We start from the raw sequence: 20,380 nt of genomic DNA on the forward strand, positions 1-20,380 counted from the left end.
ATTCTAATCGGCTCAAGGGAAACAAGTGGGCTCAGACATCGATTTTATTTTTTGGGGGGGTTTCAAGGTTCCTTAAAGGATGTTCAAATCAAAGTTTATTTGTCACCTGCCACCCGAATACAACAAATACAACCTTAGTGAAATGCTTACTTACAGGCTCTAACCAACAGTGCAATTTTTAAGTAAAGAAATAGGTATTAGGTAAACAATAGATAAGTAAAGAAATAAAATAAAAAACAGTGAAAAGACTGAATAACAGTAGTGAGGCTATATACAGGCACCGGTTAGTCGGACTAATTGAGGTATTATGTACATGTAGGTATGGTTAAAGTGACTATGCATATATGATAAACAGAGAGTAGCAGTATCGTAAAAGAGGGGTTGGTGGGTGGCGGGACACAATGCAGATAGTCTGGGTAGCCAATGTGCGGGGGCACCGAGTAGTCGGGCTAATTAAGGTAGTATGTACATGAATGTATAGTTAAAGTGACTATGCCAATGTGATCAGCAGAGAGTAGCAGCAGCGTAAAAGAGGGTTGGGGGACACACACAATGCAAATAGTCCGGGTAGCCATTTGATTACCTGTTCAGGAGTCTTATGGCTTGGGGGTAAAAGCTGTTGAGAAGCCTTTTGGTCCTAGACTTGGCGCTCCGGAACCGCTTGCCATGCGGTAGTATAGAGAACAGTCTAATGACTAGGATGGCTGGGGTCTTTGACAAATTTTAGGGCCTTCCTCCCCGCCTGGTGTAGAGGTCCTGGATGGCAGGCAGCTTAGCCCCAGTGATGTACTGGGCCGCACTGACCCTCTGTAGTGCCTTGCGGTCAGAGGCCGAGCAGTTGCCGTACCAGGCAGTGATGCTCTCTGTTGCAGCTGTAGAACCATTTGAGGATCTGAGGACCCATGCCAAATCTTTTTAGTTTCCTGAGGGGGAATAGGCTTTGTCGTGCCCTCTTCACGACTGTCTTGGTGTGTTTGGACCGTTCTAGTTTGTTGGTGATGTGGACACCAAGGTACTTGAAGCTCTCAACCTGCTCCACTACAGCCCTGTCATTGAGAATGGGGGGGGGCTCGGCCCTCCTTTTCCTGTAGTCCACAATCATCTTCTTACTCTTGGTTACGTTGTGGGATAAGTTGTTATTCTGGCACCACCCGGCCAGGTCTCTGACCTCCTCCCTATAGGCTGTCTAGTCGTTGTCGGTGATCAGTCCTACCACTGTTGTGTCGTCTACAAACTTGATGATGGTGTTGGAGTCGTGCCTGGCCATGAGGTCATTAGTGAACAGGGAGTACAGGAGGGGACTGAGCACGCACCACTGAGGGGCTCCAGTGTTGAGGATCAGCGTGGCAGATGTGTTGCTACCTACCCTCACCACCTGGGGGCGGCCCGTTAGGAAGTCCAGGATCCAGTTGCAGAGGGAGGTGTTTAGTCCCAGGATCCTTAGCTTAGTGATGGATATTGTATCCTTAGCCCCTAGTAATTAAATCAGGGGGGCATCACAGATTATCTTTATATTTTGCCTCAAATCGAATATGGCGTCCAAAATCCTACATGGGTGCCATAATAAAATTTGATGGCGGGTAAACGATCTGTAAGTAGGAATTGTGTCACAAGAGGCATTTTTTCAGAATTGTGTACAAAACACTATAAATACTGTTAGTGTACATCAATTTTATTCTGAATCCAACATGGCCAACATGACTACACTACAACATCTTCTCCTGCATAGAAGTATTCATTGTTCATTTTCTATTGTGTTATTCTGTCTGTCAAAGGGTTTCATAACACTCTTGGTATATCTAGGACCAGGAATGGCACTGCCATGCCTCCCTTGTTTGAATAACCAAAGCCAACTGTTTTTTCAATGCGTGTTCATATTTTAATCTCATTCACACACTTACAGCATATCAACAATGGGCGATTGTACAAAATATAATAACATGCCTTTCATGACACAAGTATCAATCAATCAATCAAATGTAATTTATAAAGCCCTTTTTACATCAGCCTATGTGCTGTACAGAAACCCAGCCTAAAACCCAAAACAGCAAGCAATGCAGATGTAGAAGCACGGTGGCTAGGAAAAACTGCCTAGAAATACAGGAACCTAGGAAGAAACCCAGAGAGGAACCAGGCTATCCTCTGGCCAGTCCTCTTCTGGCTGTGCCGGGTGGAGATTATAACAGAACATGGCCAAGATGTTCAAACGTTCATAGATGACCAGCAGGGACATATAATAATAATCACAGTGGTTGTAGAGGGTGCAACAGGTCAGCGCACCTCAGGAGTAAATGTCAGTTGGCTTTTCAAAGCCGATCATTCAGTTAGAGATAGTTAGAGTTTGAGACAGCAGGTGCGGTAGAGAGAGATTCCAAAACAGCAGGTCCGGGACAAGGTAGCACGTCCAATCTTTAAAGTCTTTGAGGTGACCAGGACATGACCCACTGGGAAAAAACGGGTAAAATCAATGTTATTTCCAAAGAATTTCAACCCCCAATATTAAATATGATGATGTTGAATCAATGTGGAAAATTGATTGGATTTTTAAAAAGTAATCAATGTATGGGAATTTTGTATTTCTTTCACCTACATCCAATGACATGGTGACATATTTTGTTGATTTCACATTGAATTCACGTTAGTTGACAACTGAACCAAATATAATCAAAACTAGATGTTGAACTGACATCTGTGCCCAGTGTGTCCTATCAGGGTAGCCAGTGGTGGATGTAGTTCTGGGGTTTGACCAGCTTGCACAGCTAACTGGTCATTCTGGGCAAGCTGCAGCAACAAGGGCAGTATCCTTCCTGTATGACTGGGTGGGTATTGGGGCTGTGGGGTGATCAGTTTCCATTTCTATAGTTCGGTATAGGCAGTTAGTAGATGCAGCTTGCATGCCAATGAGACCCATTGACCAACTGGAATGTTATCACAGCCTTTATTATGCTGGGGATACTCCAGTTGTGGAATGGTTGGTTGTCTGTTTGTGAAGGAAAGTCTGAAAGGGCTGTCACAAACATACTTGCTTTTAGATCTTTCCAATGCCTAATTTGTAGTAACCTTTATTACCTAGGCAAGTCGGTTAAGAACAAATTCCTATTTACAATGACGGCCTACCCCGGCCAAACCCAGACGACGCTGGGCCAATTGTGTGCCGCCCTATGGGACTCCCAATCACAGCCGGAAAGGATGCAGCCTGTAGTGATGCCTCTTGCACTGAGATGCAGTGCCTAGACCACTGCGCCACTCGGGAGCCCTTATTGGCCTGTGGGTGGAGTTTTTTATGTTGAATGTGGCAAAAAGTCCTGCAGGTCACGTCCTACGTATTTCTTTATATTTCTTTGGAAATCGGGTAGGATTATAATTTGGCCGATATTAACTGTAGGTTGTTGGCATTGATTACAGACTGGAGCACACCCATCAGGAGATGTGGAGAGTGACAGAACCTGTGGGGGGACCCCAGGTTACTTAGAGGTTAGTTAGTGTAGCGAGGTCATATACTATGACCAAGAAGTGTTGGTTGTGAGGGACATAGCACAGCTCCACACACATATACACTACCGTTCAAAAGTTTGGGGTCACTTAGAAATGTCCTTGTTTTTGAAAGAAAAGCACATTTTTTGTCCATGAAAATAACATAAAATTGATCAGAAATACAGTGTAGACATTGTTAATGTTGTAAATGACTATTGTAGCTGGAAACGGCATATTTTTTATGGAATATCTACATAGGTCCATTATCAGCAACTATCACTGCTGTGTTCCGGTGACACGTTGTGTTAGCTAATCCAAGTTTATCATTTTAAAAGGCTAATTGATCATTAGAAAACCCTTCTGCAATTATGTTAGCACAGCTGAAAACGGTTGTTCTGATTAAAGAATCTGGAGCATCAGCATTTGTGGGTTCGATTACAGGCTCAAAAAGGCCAGAAACAAATCATTTAACAAACTATTTAATGAAGTTGCCAGTTGAGGACTTGTGAGGCGTCTGTTTCTCAAACTAGACACTAATATACTTGTCCTCTAGCTCAGTTGTGCACCGGGGCCTCCCACTCTTCTTTCTATTCTGGTTAGAGCCAGTTTGAGCTGTTCTGTGAATGGAGTAGTACACAGCGTTGTACAAGATCTTCAGTTTCTTGGTAATTTCTCGCATGGAATAGCCTTCATTTCTCAGAACAAGAATAGACTGACGAGTTTCAGAAGAAAGTCTTTGTTTCTGGCCATTGTAGAGCTAGGGAGAGAGTGTCAGTGTCCAGGGTTGGACATTCTTTTTCCTTTCATTGGAGCCTCCCAGTTGCCTCATTGATCCTCAAAGAAGCTTGTGACATGAAATGCTTGGACTTGCCATGCCAAGCAGTCTGTTGCCTTTTTATATATCTAGACAAATAATTTTTGAGTGTATATGGTGGCCATTTTGGATTCCTAACATATTTGAAGTACACAAAAATATTGAGTTCAGGTACACACAACAAAACAAATCTAATTTAAAACATGTACATATACAGGTGATTAAACAACCATTTAACAGTATTGTAGCAGACATATTGAATTTAGAGAAAAATCTAATGGGGGCTCCTAACATATTTGCAAGACTAGGGGCTGAACATGTAACAATCCAGAGTAACCTTTGACTGAATTTGTTTTACAGTTTTCAGTGTCTGAGCTGATTGCAATAGCCACAACATCAACACATGTAACTGTATGCATTTGTTCTTGTCAGGGAGGACCATACAGCATTGAATGAAAGCAAAGTTCATAAATATTCATAGTTGATATTTACACCTATTGTATGTGTGCTTACAGGTCTATATTCCCAAAATGCTTAATATATCCTAATGCTGTGTGTGTAGATCTATCAATTGAACCACTTTTGTAATAAAATATGTTTACAACCATCCATTTCATATATATTCACTGGTCCTAGGCCATCATTGAAAGTAATAATTTGTTCTTAACTGACTTCCCTAGTTAAAAAAAGATGTAAAATTTAAAGAAAATAAAAAAAATGAGAAGTTAGAGATATGGGAAAAAGTCAGACAAAAACTAAAGTCCTTTTTGAGGATGGACCTCTAGCCTACTAGAGCTGTATTAATGGCAGACCTTTACAAAGTGATATGTCGATACAATAAAACCACAGATCAAAGGGAAACCTTTATCAGTATCTTTAATGGAGAAAAAAAATCTAAATCGACACTATCAAAACCCAATCATGCCTTTTCACTCTTATTTATCGCTCCTCTATGCAAAACCCCAGAGAGACAACATTCTTTGTAGAACTGTAAAGAACGCCTGGGGCTTTAAACTGGACAGAGAAAAATAGAGCAAACGCATAAGTGTGACAAGTTGTTTTATTAATGAAAATGTAACTGCAACTGGCATGTATCAAAATATCAATTTGGCAAAGCTTTTCACAAAATAGTTTGCCACGCAAGTTCCTACCCGAAAATGACTTAGATCAAAATGGTAAACAGTTTTATCGAACAGTCTTGCAATAGTAACCAGAAAATACACGTTTGCCATAATATGAAAAGCACCGGTTTTCATTGGATATACTGAAAGTCCAACCAGAGACACAATCGTGTCTTGTGTACAGAATCCAAAAACAATACCAAAAATAAATTAAATATGGAATGTTTTATGTTATGGCTGGATCACTGTCCAATCTACTAATGCCAAGTCATTTCCTTTTCACACCAGAGGCAAACAGTCGGACAATGCATTGAGAGAAGACGATCGACCTTATAAAAAAATAAATAAAAAAAAAAATAAATAAAAAAAAAAATAACTGGTTTGGTCAATTAGTTTTGTGCATAGTTTAAAGGTATATCTTGCCAGTCTTAAAAGTTGTGTTTGCATTCTAGAAAGGGCTTCGACTCTCTAAAATAACTTTGTAGATCATGGCACAGCCATACCAGAGGCAGACCACCTAATATCAACTTTAATAAATAGTCATGCTGTTTATACCCTCAACTCAGGTCATCTGTTACTAGTATGGAAGAGTGGTTATTCAAGTGTTGAAAGAATGTTAATGCCATAAAAATAGAATCTAGATTCTATTTCTATGGTTAAGGCCACACGCATGCCCTGTTTCCCCATTACAAAACATTGTTATTAGGCTACGGTTAAATCACCAAAACACTGTACACCATATCAGTAAAGAAATACATAGATTTCATACCACATCCAATGGACTTTTTTCACACAAGTGGTCTCTGAGCTGACTGACTATTGGGTCATAAAACCTGTTATAGTTCACAGTGCAAGGAACAACGAACAGACCAAAACAGTCCTTTCAGGGCATTTGTGTTGTTCTGCAATCAGATGTTTGTTCAGTGTGTTGTCAACAGGACAAGTACTTCATGTGAGTGGTTATTCACATACAGTATGAGCTTTTTTTTTTTTACAGAACCAATGTTTAATTTGTGAAATGCAGCACAAAAGACGCTTGTAAACAGTCTTCAGAGGCAGCAGTGAAGTGGGCTCGTCACATTTCTTGTACGAGGAAGTATTACTATTAGTCTGAAATGCAGCAACACATAGAAGCTCGTCTCATTCATTCAACATGAACCTCTCTTTTTGAATACAAGGTTTCCTCACTTTAAAAACATTAACAAAATGTTTGCAAATGGCACTTTAATCAGAAGGGTCTTGTTGAAAACATTCCCTTCAGGTCTCTGTTAAAAGGGTGACGTGTCAAATTAGTGATGTCAGAGCAGAACTACAGTACAAAATTAAATAAAAATACATACAGCAGAAGCAACATGAGGTATATATGTATTGCTCTGTTAAAGTAAAGGGTCCAAATTCAATAAATTAAGTTAAATTACATAAAAAACAAAAACAGTGGTTAACCTAGATGCGGAGCGTGTGGCTGAGTTGCTGTGGTGCTGGGAGTGCTGGGTAATGTCGTTTCTGTCGGATGCGGAGATTCGTTTCACTCTTTCTCACCTCACCGTGGGCGCCAGTCATGCTTGGCATGTCATGACCCTTTGCTTCCCTGAGGTAATACTTTGGAGTTTGAGTCTTTGGTGGCAGGAGTCCTCTGTTCCTCTGAGGCCCTACTAGAGCTAGCCTCCTGCTTGTCCCTCCCCTCATTCCAGCCTTGCTTGTTCAGGCTCAGGTGGCTCATCATGGTCTGGGACAGCCGTGTGTCGGAGAAGCGTGACCATTCCACAAACAGAGGCTCTACCACGTACGCCATGAAACCTACAGGAGAAGACATCTCTCATTCAGAGCAAGTTCTGACAATAAATCACACAATGCTGCTAAGGTGAGAAGCAGAAACAACCACAAGCAAATGTATAAATATTAAGTAGGAGCACATTTGAAATCATTGTCAGTAGTCTTATCCAAGCCAGAATCGGCCAGAGGCCAGGAGGATCTACTATGACTGTAGCATGAGGCAGCTTGATGTTCAAGTACACCCCTGGACAGGTCACTAATTCATAGTAAAATATAAATGAATCATATACAGTGCCTTGCGAAAGTATTCGGCCCCCTTGAACTTTGCGACCTTTTGCCACATTTCAGGCTTCAAACATAAAGATATAAAACTGTATTTTTTTGTGAAGAATCAACAACAAGTGGGACACAATCATGAAGTGGAACGACATTTATTGGATATTTCAAACATTTTTAACAAACCAAAAACTGAAAAATTGGGCGTGCAAAATTATTCAGCCCCCTTAAGTTAATACTTTGTAGCGCCACCTTTTGCTGAGATTACAGCTGTAAGTCGCTTGGGGTATGTCTCTATCAGTTTTGCACATCGAGAGACTGAAATTTTTTCCCATTCCTCCTTGCAAAACAGCTCGAGCTCAGTGAGGTTGGATGGAGAGCATTTGTGAACAGCAGTTTTCAGTTCTTTCCACAGATTCTCGATTGGATTCAGGTCTGGACTTTGACTTGGCCATTCTAACACCTGGATATGTTTATTTTTGGTCCTGTATTTGGCTCCATCCATCTTCCCATCAATTTTAACCATCTTCCCTGTCCCTGCTGAAGAAAAGCAGGCCCAAACCATGATGCTGCCACCACCATGTTTGACAGTGGGGATGGTGTGTTCAGGGTGATGAGCTGTGTTGCTTTTACGCCAAACATAACGTTTTGCATTGTTGCTAAAAAGTTAAATTTGGTTTCATCTGACCAGAGCATCTTCTTCCACATGTTTGGTGTGTCTCCCAGGTGGCTTGTGGCAAACTTTAAACAACACTTTTTATGGATATCTTTAAGAAATGGCTTTCTTCTTGCCACTCTTCCATAAAGGCCAGATTTGTGCAATATACGACTGATTGTTGTCCTATGGACAGAGTCTCCCACCTCAGCTGTAGATCTCTGCAGTTCATCCAGAGTGATCATGGGCCTCTTGGCTGCATCGCTGATCAGTCTTCTCCTTGTATGAGCTGAAAGTTTAGAGGGACGGCCAGGTCTTGGTAGATTTGCAGTGGTCTGATACTCCTTCCATTTCAATATTATCGCTTGCACAGTGCTCCTTGGGATGTTTAAAGCTTGGGAAATCTTTTTGTATCCAAATCCAGCTTTAAACTTCTTCACAACAGTATCTCGGACCTGCCTGGTGTGTTCCTTGTTCTTCATGATGCTCTCTACGCTTTTAACGGACCTCTGAGACTATCACAGTGCAGGTGCATTTATACGGAGACTTGATTACACACAGGTGGATTGTATTTATCATCATTAGTCATTTAGGTCAACATTGGATCATTCAGAGATCCTCACTGAACTTCTGGAGAGAGTTTGCTGCACTGAAAGTAAAGGGGCTGAATAATTTTGCACGCCCAATTTTTCAGTTTTTGATTTGTTAAAAAAGTTTGAAATATCCAATAAATGTCGTTCCACTTCATGATTGTGTCCCACTTGTTGTTGATTCTTCACAAAAAATACAGTTTTATATCTTTATGTTTGAAGCCTGAAATGTGGCAAAAGGTCGCAAAGTTCAAGGGGGCCGAATACTTTCGCAAGGCACTGTACTTAAATCATATGCAAACTTGGATTAAGAGGGGTAACCTTACCAATCTGTATATTGGCAACCGAGTTGGATTGCCTGTCACAGAGTGGGGTTACTTCAAGATTATGTTTCCGCTCAATGTCACCTGATGAAAAGAAGGATTGGTTAATACTTAGTATATAAACCATACTGTCATGCTTGGTTGCACTCTTAATAAACACCTGGATTGAGATTAGAGAGGACTAGCCCAGTACAGGGTTTCATGATATAGTACCTTGGTGGAAGAACTCCTCTGTCACTTTCTCGCTCCACTGTTTGCTGAGTTTCCACGGTCGGCAGGGGTTGCAAATGTCCGCACACTTCAGAGCCATCTTTACAAGGTCAATGAGGAAAAGGACAACATATGACTCAGTTTGATTCACTTTTACTGTTTCAAGCTGCACATTTTGCAACACTTCAGTCCCGCAGAGATTCACATGATCTCTTAATGCCACAAATCACATCACAACAGTTCAAAAGGGTGATGGATAGTACAGTCATTTATGCTGCTTTTGTTAGGTGGGAAACACCTTGCTCACCTGAAGGATAAAGTGTCGATGTCCTCCGTTAGTGAGGCAGAGGTCTCCCTTGTCCAAGTGTGTCCTGAACTCTGAAAGATAGTCATTCTGCCTGCTGATGTCCGTAGCCAGAATCAGGGATCCAAGCCGCTCCTCCATGTTCAATCTAAATGACAAGATCCAATCGATATTTATTAGTATATCGAGTAATGAAACAGTTATTTTCATAAACAAAAAAAAGCCTTTTTTACTGCAATGTTGCAATGGGTGATTACACAAGTCTGAAGATACATTTAAATGAGCTAAATCTGTGGACCCCATAGTTAGTATTACACTACCGGGCAAAAGTTTCAGAACACCTACTGATTCAAGTTTTTTTATTTTTTTTAAATAAACTATTTTCTACATGGTAGAATAATAGTGAAGACGTCAAAACTATGAAATAACACATATGGAATCATGTAGTGACCAAAAAAAGTGTTAAACAAATCAAAAGAGATACTTCAAATAGCCACCCTTTGCCTTGATGACAGCTTTGTACACTCTTGGTATTCTTCTCAACCAGCTTCATGAGGTAGTCACCTGGAATGCATTTCAATTAACAGGTGTGCCTTGTTAAAAGTTCATTTGTGGAATTTCTTTCCTTCTTAATGTGTTTGAGCCAATCAGTTGTGTTGTGACAAGGTAGGGGGGGGTAAACAAAAGATAGCCCTATTTGGTAAAAGTCCATATTACGGTAAGAACAGCTCAAATAAGCAAAGAGAAACGACAGTCCATCATTACTTTAAGGTCAGTCAATACGGAACATTTCAAGAACTTTTAATGTTTCTTCAATGTTTCTGCAGTCTCTAAAATCATCAAGCGCTTTGATGAAACTGGCTCTCATGAGGACCGCCACAGGAATGGAAGACCCAGTGTTACCTCTGCTGCAGAGGATAAGTTCATTAGTTACCAGACTCAGAAATTGCAGCCCAAATAAAGGCTTCAGAGTTTAAGTAACAGACACGTCAACATCCAACTGTTCAAAGGAGACTGTGTGAATGAGGCCTTCACTGTCAAATTGCTGCAAAGAAACCACTACTAAAAGGACACCAATAATAAGAAGAAACATGCTTGGGCCAAGAAACACAAGCAATGGACCGGTGGAAATGTTTCCTTTGGTCTGGAGTACAAATGGGAGATTTTTGGTTCCAACCGCTGTGTCTTTGTGAGACGTGGTGTGGGTGAACGGATGATCTCCGCATGTGTGGTTCCGAAGCATGGAGGAGGAGGTGTGATGGTGCTTTGCTGGTGACACTGTCTGCGATTGATTTAGAATTCAAGGCACAGCATGACTACCACAGCATTTTGCAGTGATACGCCACCCCATCTGGTTTGGGCTTAGTGGGACTATCATTTGTTTTTCAACAGGACAATGACCTAACACACCTCCAGGCTGTGCAAGGGCTATTTGACCAAGGAGAGTGATGTGTTATTGACTGTACGTTTGTTTATCCCATGTGTAACTCTGTTTTGTTTGTGTCGCACTGCTTTGCTCTATCTTGGCCAGGTCACAGTTGTAAATGAGAACTTGTTCTCAACTGGCCTTCCTGGTTAAATAAAGGTGAAATAATACATTTTTTAGAAGATGGAGTGCTGCATCAGATGACCTGGCCTTCAAAATGCCCCGACCTAACCAAATTGAGATGAGTTGGACCACAGAGTGAAGGAAAAGCAGACAACAAGTGCTTGGCATATGTGTGAACTCCTTCAAGACTGTTGGAAAAGCATTCCAGGTTAAGCTGGTTGAGAGAATGCCAAGAGTGTGCAAAGCTGTCATCAAAGCAAAGGGTGGCTATTTGAAGAATCTCAAATAGATATACTTTTTGATTTGGTTACTACATGATTCCATATGTGTTATTTAATAGTTTTGATGTCTTCACTATTATTCTACAAAGTAGGAAATAGTAAAAATAAAGAAAAACCCTTGAATGAGTAGGTGTTCTAAAACTTTTGACCAGTAGTGTACATAAACCAAATGTCTTAGTGGATCACTGGCAGTAATCACATGCATCTCATATATCCAAATCAAGCACATTACATAGCGATCCTAATCCAATCAAACTTTTTTCACGGCACACATCAAAACATAAAAATTGAGGAAACTAAATTCAGAGGATGGCCTCTCATTCTCTGTATCCAGTAACAAAACAAAAATGTGTCTCTCTCTCTCCCCCTAAGGGGACAAATAAAGTTTGAATTTAATATAGCAGGTGCCCTGTCTGTGAACTGACCCGTCTTCAGTGGGGAGGTGGGACAGCAGGTCTGATTCGCGGAGCAGGCCCACCGCAGACTTCCAGTGGTGATTCTCCAAAACTGAGCTATTCTACAAAAGGACAAACACAACCCAAAAAATACTTGCATTACTCATTACAGAGGTCAATATATTGTACATGGGCTAGTTGATGTCTGATGCCAGCTATTAACATGTATTTCAAAGTCATTCAACATTTGATGGAAAACTACATCAGCATTTTATCCATCAGAGACTCAAATAATGACGAGTAGAGAGCGAGAGTAGAGTAGTACTTTATTGATCCCAGTTGGGGAAATGGTTTAATCACCACAAGCATCAGCATTGAGCCCCTGGGTTATTTCTAGTATAGGGCCTTACCTTGTACAGTGCTGCTAGGTAATGGTCCGTTTTGATGAGGAAAGGCTGGTTGACACCTGGATGGTCCAGATCATGGGTGGCAGCAGCCAGCAGACCCAGCAGGAGATCACAGGAGGTCAGCGTCTCAGCAAGCTGCAAACACACAGAACCCTCCTCATCAGACTCCTCACGAAGAGTCACAGTTGGAACAAACCTCTCCAGGTGTACTTGTAGAGTCATATTATTTTACTGAAGGATACAAGCTCAAATGTCTTACCAGAATCTACACATCCTTCTACAAAAACAAACAAAACAAACAAACACAAAAACACATACAGGGTTTCGAGTATCGATATACTTTATGACCTTATTCTTACAGAGTATATAATTCAGGTGTAGATGAGCAATTTGTTAGTGGTAAACCATGTCCTTTTTTCTCACCTTGGGCTCCTGCAGGTAACAATACATGGCCTGAGTCACATCTGCAGCGTGGACTGCATTGTGGTAGGGGTTCTGGCAGCGGTAGTCCTCTTGAATCATGACTAATAACAACACAAACACATTGGTTATTCAGTTAATTTGCAGATGGTTTCAACTATGCATCACCACTTCATTCAAGTAGACAATATTGGGTTTAAATAAATCCATGTCCCAATGCAATATGCATTTAATCATTTCAACATGTATTTATTTCCATACCTAAAAATCTTCTAAGTTTAATCATGTCCAACTGGAAGAGCTCAATTAACCCATAAGTGTTGAATAAGTGAAAGGTCAGGTTTACGAGGCTGTTCCCTGTCAGAAAGCAGAAGAGAAACAATGAATTAACAAATGCGTAATAACACTACAGTTTGTAATAACAGACAAGGGACACAGTCTTACTCTTTAATCTAAAGTTGAACTCCAAACCCATATAATTAGTCTGACTAGCAAAACGCCATCCACAACAAAATCACATTTTATTCTGCAAATTTATACAAACTAATGTTTCATGACTGAACATTCTCCAAATAGAAATGGAGAGCAATATGTGTCAAGATGAGCCATAAAGCCAGCATGTATTGCATCTGCAATTCTTAAACAGCAGAGGGCAACAATCACCTAGGAAAACACCGTACCGTTCGTAAGTCTGTCAAACAGGAAAATATCAAAGTTCCAGTTTCCAACCTTCTGCAGCATTAACTGAAACATATGAAATATTATACAGTTAGTCCTGCTCAGTGATACTACAACATGAACATCTACACAAATGATGTACTGTTGCTAGATAGATTGGCAGTGGCACTGACCTTGGCTTGACCTGTGAAGTCATCGTCAAGGATGTAGCCTAGAGGGTTGTTGGCTGGGATGCCGTGAAAGAACCGTGACGAGTGGAGGTACCTCTGAAAGCTCAGCAACCTTCGAACATTCCTGGCAGACACAGGCCGCGCAGCCTCAGGTCGGGCTATGGAAACATAAGTACAGAACCATTTACATTAGCTATGGTTGAAATGCACTGACTCTCTTTTAAAGCTATGCCAAGTTTATGTAACAACTGAATCCATTTCAAGTAAGAGTAACATCATGCTTTGTTGCATTATCTTTCAAGAAGATTTCAGGAGATGTCCATATATTCTATCACAGAATTCCATACTCTTCATCTGCTTGTAAAACAAAGGGATGTAAACTCTCTGTATTAAAAGCATAGTACTGCATATCATTCAGGACAACGTAAAATACACACCAAATACAATAAGTCAATAACAAATCAGGCTAATACTGTTAGTTGGTTTGTTGTACTAACAACAATATACCGTACAACAGATGCATTTCACAGAGTGTGAATAACACACAGTGTGTTTACTGTGAAACTTGATGAAAGGATGAAGGAAGACTACCAAGCCAATTCAAACAGTGAGTAGCCCTAAAATCCCATCTGCACGGACAGAGGACAAACAGAGGATTTGAGCCTGCCATACCGTGGCCACCCCCACCAATGTGACTAGTGCAAAGGGGTGTGAGTGTGCAGACATGCTGCTGACACAGCAGTCCATTCTCCAGCCAGCTGGCAGCCCACCAATCTCAGTCCTGCATTGTCAACGCACACTCACCAACCATGGCAGACTAGCAAGCCTCAAAAAGCCTTTTGCAGCAAACTAGCATTCTAGAAAATATTCGAAAGATCAAGGCACCTACAGACAGATCCAGAACAAATGAATGTCTAATGTCTAACAGGCGATGGTCCCCAACAATTCTAAAATGCAATATCGGTTGCTGGAAAATGTTGCACTGTCAGCAAACACAATACTTACGATCACATCAATAGGGCAGCCAGCTGGATGGCTTCCATTTATCAATTTGTTAGAGACACTTTGAACAATGGTCTTTTTATAGACCTTTTCAGACAATTCAATTTACAAGTGACTAATATCACAAGTGCTTTCATTTCATTAATTCAAGCAGATGACAGTTTAAAAGTAGCAAGAATAACACTCAAGTTTCATATCCATTAGATGCACTACCTACATTTACATTAGTGATGTTTAGTGTTTACTTCATACAGTATCTGTCATTTAGTTCATACATCTATGTATCAGACAAAGGGTTACTTCGATCATAAGAGCAACAAATCATGGATTGCAAAAAGGTTCAGCTTCTTCATTGATAGAAGATATTTCAAGGGTTGGTGGCACATTGTTTTTGGTTCTTACTTACAATGCAAAGTTCGGAAATCGACATACAAGTAGGGATGAGACCCTCTTCGCTCTGGTTCAAACCCCACCTGGCTTCTGACTCTCACATCTCCTAGAAGGAATGGGAAAACATAGTCCTCAAGGTACTTGCAATAATGAGAGGTTTTATTTAGTAAATCATTGGGCCTGTTAAGACTGAGGCTGTGTCCCAAATGGCACCGTATTCCCTATGCAGTGCACTACTTCTGACCAGGGCCCCAAAGGCATCTGATCAAAGGTTGTGCACTTTATAGGGTATAGGGTGCCATTTGGGAAGCAAAGGCTGAGGCGACACAGACAAAGCTAAACAGGAAGCCTGGCTGTGACACAGTGCCAAAGTGACTATTAGTATTCACACTGGTGTCAGTGTAGAGCTGGAGAAGAGGCAGGCCTCTCTATTCAGACTAGATCAAAACAGGCTCTGCAGTTTTACTAGATAAGAGTTATGTAGTAATAGGTAATACAATGTTATCTTATATCTTACATTTGTCACCTGTGATTAAAATATATTTAAGTACTGCTATCCATACGGACTAAGAAAGAGTAAGTGTTTAAGATCCTGTATTCATAATTGACAATGAATAAAAGATCTTAAAACAGAAACACATGCCTAGCTATACTGACTGAGAAAGAGTAAGAATACCCACAGAAGTCTTTCATTTCCAACCTTGTGTGTACATTGCAGCAGCAGAGAGATTGCTTACAGGGGCTTGCGAAAGTATTCACCCACCTTGGCATTTTTCCTATTTTGTTGCCTTACAGCCTGGAATTAAAATTTATTTTGGGGGGTGGTTTGTATCATTTGATTTACAACCAGTTTGAACGTGCAAAATATTTGTTTTATTGAGAAACAAACAAGACAAAAAAACTGAAAACTTGAGCGTGCATAACTATTCCCCCCCCAAAGTCAATACATTGTAGAGCCACCTGTTTCTGCAATTACAGCTGCAAGTCTCTTGTAGTATGTCTCTATAAGCTTGGCACATCTAGCTAGCCACTGGGATATTTTGCCCATTCTTCAAGGCAAAACTGCTCCAGCTCCTTCAAGTTGGATGGGTTCCGCTGATGTACAGCAATCTTTAAGTCATACCACAGATTCTCAATATTGGATTGAGTTCTGGGCTTTGACTAGGCCATTCCAGGACATTTAAATGTTTCCCATAAACCACTCGAGTGTTGCTTTAGCAGTATGCTTAGGGTCATTGTCCTGCTGGAAGGTGAACCTCTGTCCCAGTCTCAAATCTCTGGAAGACTGAAACAGGTTTCCCTCAAGAATATCTCTGTATTTAGCGCCATCTATCAATCCTTCAATTCTGACTAGTTTCCCAGTCCCTGGCGATGAAAAACATCCCCACAGCATGATGCTGCCACCCCCATGCTTCACTGTGGGGATGGTGTTCTAAGGCGATGAGAGATGTTGGGTTTGCTCCAGACATAGCATTCCTCAATGGCCAAAAAGCTCAATTGTAGTCTCATCTAGCCAGAGTACCTTCTTCCATATGTTTGGAGAGTATCCCACATGCTTTGGGGAGTCTCCCACGTTTGCTTATTTTTTTCTTTAAGCAATGGCTTTTTTCTGGCCACTCTTCCGTAAAGCCCAGCTCTATGGAGTGTACGGCTTAAAGTGGTCCTATGGACAGATACTCCAATCTCCGCTGTGGAGCTTTGCAGCGCCTTGAGGGGTATCTTTGGTCTCTTTGTTGCCTCTCTGGTTAATGCGCTCCTTGCCTGGTCCGTGAGTTTGTGGGCAGCCCTCTCTTGGCTGGTTTGTTGTGGTGCCATATTCTTTCCATTTTTTAATAATGGATTTAAATCGTGCTCCATGGGATGTTCAACGTTTTGGATATTTCTTATAACCCAACACTGATCCTTATTTAGGGGCTTCAAAGCAAAGGGGTGAATACATATGCACGCACCACTTTTCTATTTTCCATTTTTTGAAACAAGTCATTTTTTTTTATTTCACTTCACCAATTTGCATTATTTTGTGTATGTCCATTACATTGAAATCCAAATAAAAATCTATTTAAATTACAGGTTGTAATGCAACAAAATAGGAAAAACACCAAGGGGGATGAATAATTTTGCAAGGCACTGTATCTACTGAATAACAAACCATTACTTAAATAATCAATATCCTTATGGATGGTGAAAAGGTAGGTGAAGGTCATACGATATGTTAAAATATTCATGGAGTGATAAAAAAAATAAAATCCAGTGAATATCATACCATACGTACCGAGCATCCGAATGTAGAGAGCCGTTTGATCCTCACTGTCATAGGAGATCGCCCCTCGTCTCTGCAAGAAAAGGATCATTTAGACAAAACTCCTACAATAAAACACTTGTTGGGGTGTTTTGTTCACCTCTAGGAAAAGGATGACAAACGTTGCAAATTCACCTAGGTTGTGAGCTGTATTTCAAAAGCTCTCCAAATTAATGAACATAACTTGAATGACGTACATTTTAAACAGAGGGGTGGTGGTAAAATAAGCAGGTTAGCATTTTCTGTCATGAATCTTGTTCTGGAAGCAGCTCTGTAGAGTGGCCACAAGCTGGCACAGCCAAAGTCATAATCAGATTTTAAACCTAACCTTAAATTGACATGCAGGTTCGCAGTGTGGTTAAGGCAGCCCCCTGCACCTCTCTGATTCAGAGGGGTTGGGTTAAATGCGGAAGACACATTTCGGTTGAATACATTAAGTTGGACAACTGACTAGGTATCCCCCTTCCCCTTTAAACCTAATGCCTAACCCTAACCTTTTTTCTCTCCAATTTGGACTTTTTGGATGTGGAATCTGACTTTGTGGATGTGCTATCTAGTGGAAACAAGCACAGCCCAGTCAGTTCCTCTCCTCTCCTCTCCGCTCTCCTCTCCCTCTGCAGCAAATGCTGGCTCAGTGCCACATCTGGGGACACTCAAATCTAACTATGACGTCAATCTGCTCAACCTATTTGTATAAATGATATTCCTCCATCAGCCCATCCCTAGCCCCAAAAGTGTTGTTGAATGCAAAGGCATAAAACATAAATGCCATACGGACTTCTTTGGCCAGTGGCTGTATTTATAAAGTCTTACATGTGACCTTGCATTGAAGTTAGATTACAAGACCTGATATCAAATTAACTGCTGGGCAATACCATACCAGTATACAACTGTAAGCCAAGTCAAAAAAGATCAGAGAGGACTGACAGCAAACAGGGGTGATTACAGAGTAATATGCTCCAGGGGGTGACCATGCAGGAAAGCCGAGGAAGGCTGAACTACAATATAGGAGCTGGGCAATTCCACACAAGATTGGCCCAAGGATAATTATGATGTTTTGGATCTTCCTGAAATTAAATCCATAGAAAGATAATTTGGGGAAGGAGGTTTGGCATAACTTTGAAATCTGTATCCAAAATAATTATTGAGAAATAACTACTCAAGTTGGGAGATGTGACATTTTGTCCTGCTTTCAGACACTACAACAATGAGTCTGTAGTTGCTTTAAAAATATAGTTTTGGTATCATTTGAAACTTACCGTGTGAAATATGATTAGTGTACCATTTCTGCTCAAAACTGAGCAGGCTAGAATAACACATCAACCCTGTTACCCATAGGCTAGAGTAACACATCAACCCTAGAGTAGGCTAGAGTAACACATCAACCCTGTTACCTATAGATAGACAGGCTAGAGTAACTGTTACCCATAGATAGACTTAAGGAAGGCCAGCATCCTGGAGTCACCTCTCAAACACTGTTGACGTTGAGTGTTTTGAGGTTACTATTTAATGAAGCTGCCAGTTGAGGACTTGAGGTGTCTGTTTCTCAAACTAGACAAACTAGACACTAATGTACTTTTGAAACAAGTTGTCCTCTTTCTATTCTTTTTATTTTTATTATTTTTTACCCCTTTTTCTTCCCAATTTCGGGGTATTCAATTGTTTAGTGGCTACTATCTTGTCTCATCGCTACAACTCCCGTACGGGCTCGGGAGAGACGAAGGTTGAAAGTCATGCGTCCTCCACAACCCAACCAAGCCACACTGCTTCTTAACACAGCGCCCTCCAACCCGGAAGCCAGCCGCACCAATGTGTCGGAGGAAACACCGTGCATCTGGCAACCATGGTTAGCGCGCACTGCGCCCGGCCCGCCACAGGACGACGCTAGGCCAATTGTGCGTCGCCCCACGGACCTCCCGGTCGCGGCCGGTTACGACAGAACCTGGGCGCGAACCCAGAGTCTCTGGTGGCGCAGCTGGCGCTGCAGTACAGCGCCCTTAACCACTGCGCCACCCGGGAGGCCTCCTCTTTCTATTCTGATTAGAGCCAGTTTGCGCTATTCTGTGAAGGGAGTAGTACACAGCGTTGTACAAGATCTTCAGTTTCTTGCCAATTTCTCACATGGAATAGCTTTCATTTCTCAGAACAAGAGTAAACTGACGAGTTTCAGAAGGAAGGTCTTTGTTAGCTAACACAACGTGCCATTGGAACGCGTGATGGGGCTCTGTACGCATATATATATATATATATATATAAAATAAACATATCCAGGTGTTAGAATGGCCAAGTCAAAGTCCAGACCTGAATCCAATCGAGAATCTGTGGAAAGAACTGAAAACTGCTGTTCACAAATGCTCTCCATCCAACCTCACTGAGCTCGAGCTGTTTTGCAAGGAGGAATGGGAAAAAATGTCAGTCTCTCGATGTGCAAAACTGATAGAGACATACCCCAAGCGACTTACAGCTGTAATCGCAGCAAAAGGTGGCGCTACAAAGTATTAACTTAAGGGGACTGAATAATTTTGCACGCCCAATTTTTCAGTTTTTGATTTGTTAAAAAAGTTTGAAATATCCAATAAATGTCGTTCCACTTCATGATTGTGTCCCACTTGTTGTTGATTCTTCACAAAAAAATACAGTTTTATATCTTTATGTTTGAAGCCTGAAATGTGGCAAAAGGTCGCAAAGTTCAAGGGGGCCGAATACTTTCGCAAGGCACTGTATTTTTTAATGGCATAAGAATCTGCCGTTTCCAGCTACAATAGTCATTTACAACATTAATGTCTACGCTGTATTTCTGATCAATTTGATGTTGTTTTTATTTCAAAACAAGGACATTTCTAAGTGACCCCAAACTTTTTAATGGTAGTGTACATGTAGGTAGAGTTAGTGACTATGCATAGATAATAACAGAGAGTAGCAGCAGTGTAAGAGGGGGAGGCTTATGCCCCCTCCCTGTTGCACACAACAAGCTTCCATTCCCTCTGTTACAAGGGGTCTTATGGCTAATTTAAGATGAAACCGTCAACCCTGTTAAGGTCATCTCTTTTACTTTATTTGGCAGCAATTACTATAGCAATTTAACATCGAGATGGGAAAATACATTTTTTTATGAAGTTGAACTCTATGACAGAATGTTAAAATTAGTTGAAATTAAAAGTTCTATATGTCCAAGTTACACTTCTCAAAAGGCATCGAATTGGTGGAAACCCGAAAACTGGCTGCGACCCCTGTCTGTTTACAGAGTTG

At 41.1% G+C, this 20,380-nt stretch overlaps 1 protein-coding gene across 7 annotated transcripts in view; it reads right to left on the reverse strand.

Moving 5' to 3' along the window:
• Window positions 1-5,147: 5,147 nt before the first annotated feature.
• Window positions 5,148-20,380, reverse strand: part of LOC110508763 (high affinity cAMP-specific 3',5'-cyclic phosphodiesterase 7A) — a 30,038-nt gene continuing 14,805 nt past the window's right edge. For 2 of the 7 annotated variants that reach the window (XM_021589547.2, XM_036966427.1), the window contains exons 2-13: window positions 17,096-17,165; window positions 14,849-14,935; window positions 13,444-13,598; window positions 13,273-13,336; window positions 12,854-12,949; window positions 12,596-12,696; window positions 12,176-12,307; window positions 11,796-11,887; window positions 9,544-9,688; window positions 9,240-9,336; window positions 9,030-9,110; window positions 5,148-7,206 (exon numbers count right to left, since the gene is read on the reverse strand). In XM_021589547.2, the coding sequence (XP_021445222.1) occupies window positions 6,980-7,206; window positions 9,030-9,110; window positions 9,240-9,336; window positions 9,544-9,688; window positions 11,796-11,887; window positions 12,176-12,307; window positions 12,596-12,696; window positions 12,854-12,949; window positions 13,273-13,336; window positions 13,444-13,598; window positions 14,849-14,935; window positions 17,096-17,165 (1,347 nt within the window). In that variant the 3' untranslated portion in view covers window positions 5,148-6,979. Of the gene's footprint in view, window positions 7,207-9,029; window positions 9,111-9,239; window positions 9,337-9,543; window positions 9,689-11,795; window positions 11,888-12,175; window positions 12,308-12,595; window positions 12,697-12,853; window positions 12,950-13,272; window positions 13,337-13,443; window positions 13,599-14,848; window positions 14,939-17,095; window positions 17,166-20,380 lie in introns of all 7 variants that reach the window. The other 5 variants (XM_021589546.2, XM_036966426.1, XM_021589549.2 and 2 more) reach the window with 3 other exon arrangements.

The sequence above is a fragment of the Oncorhynchus mykiss genome, chromosome 28 (assembly GCF_013265735.2).
Source record: "Oncorhynchus mykiss isolate Arlee chromosome 28, USDA_OmykA_1.1, whole genome shotgun sequence".
Taxonomy (NCBI): Eukaryota; Metazoa; Chordata; class Actinopteri; order Salmoniformes; family Salmonidae; genus Oncorhynchus; species Oncorhynchus mykiss.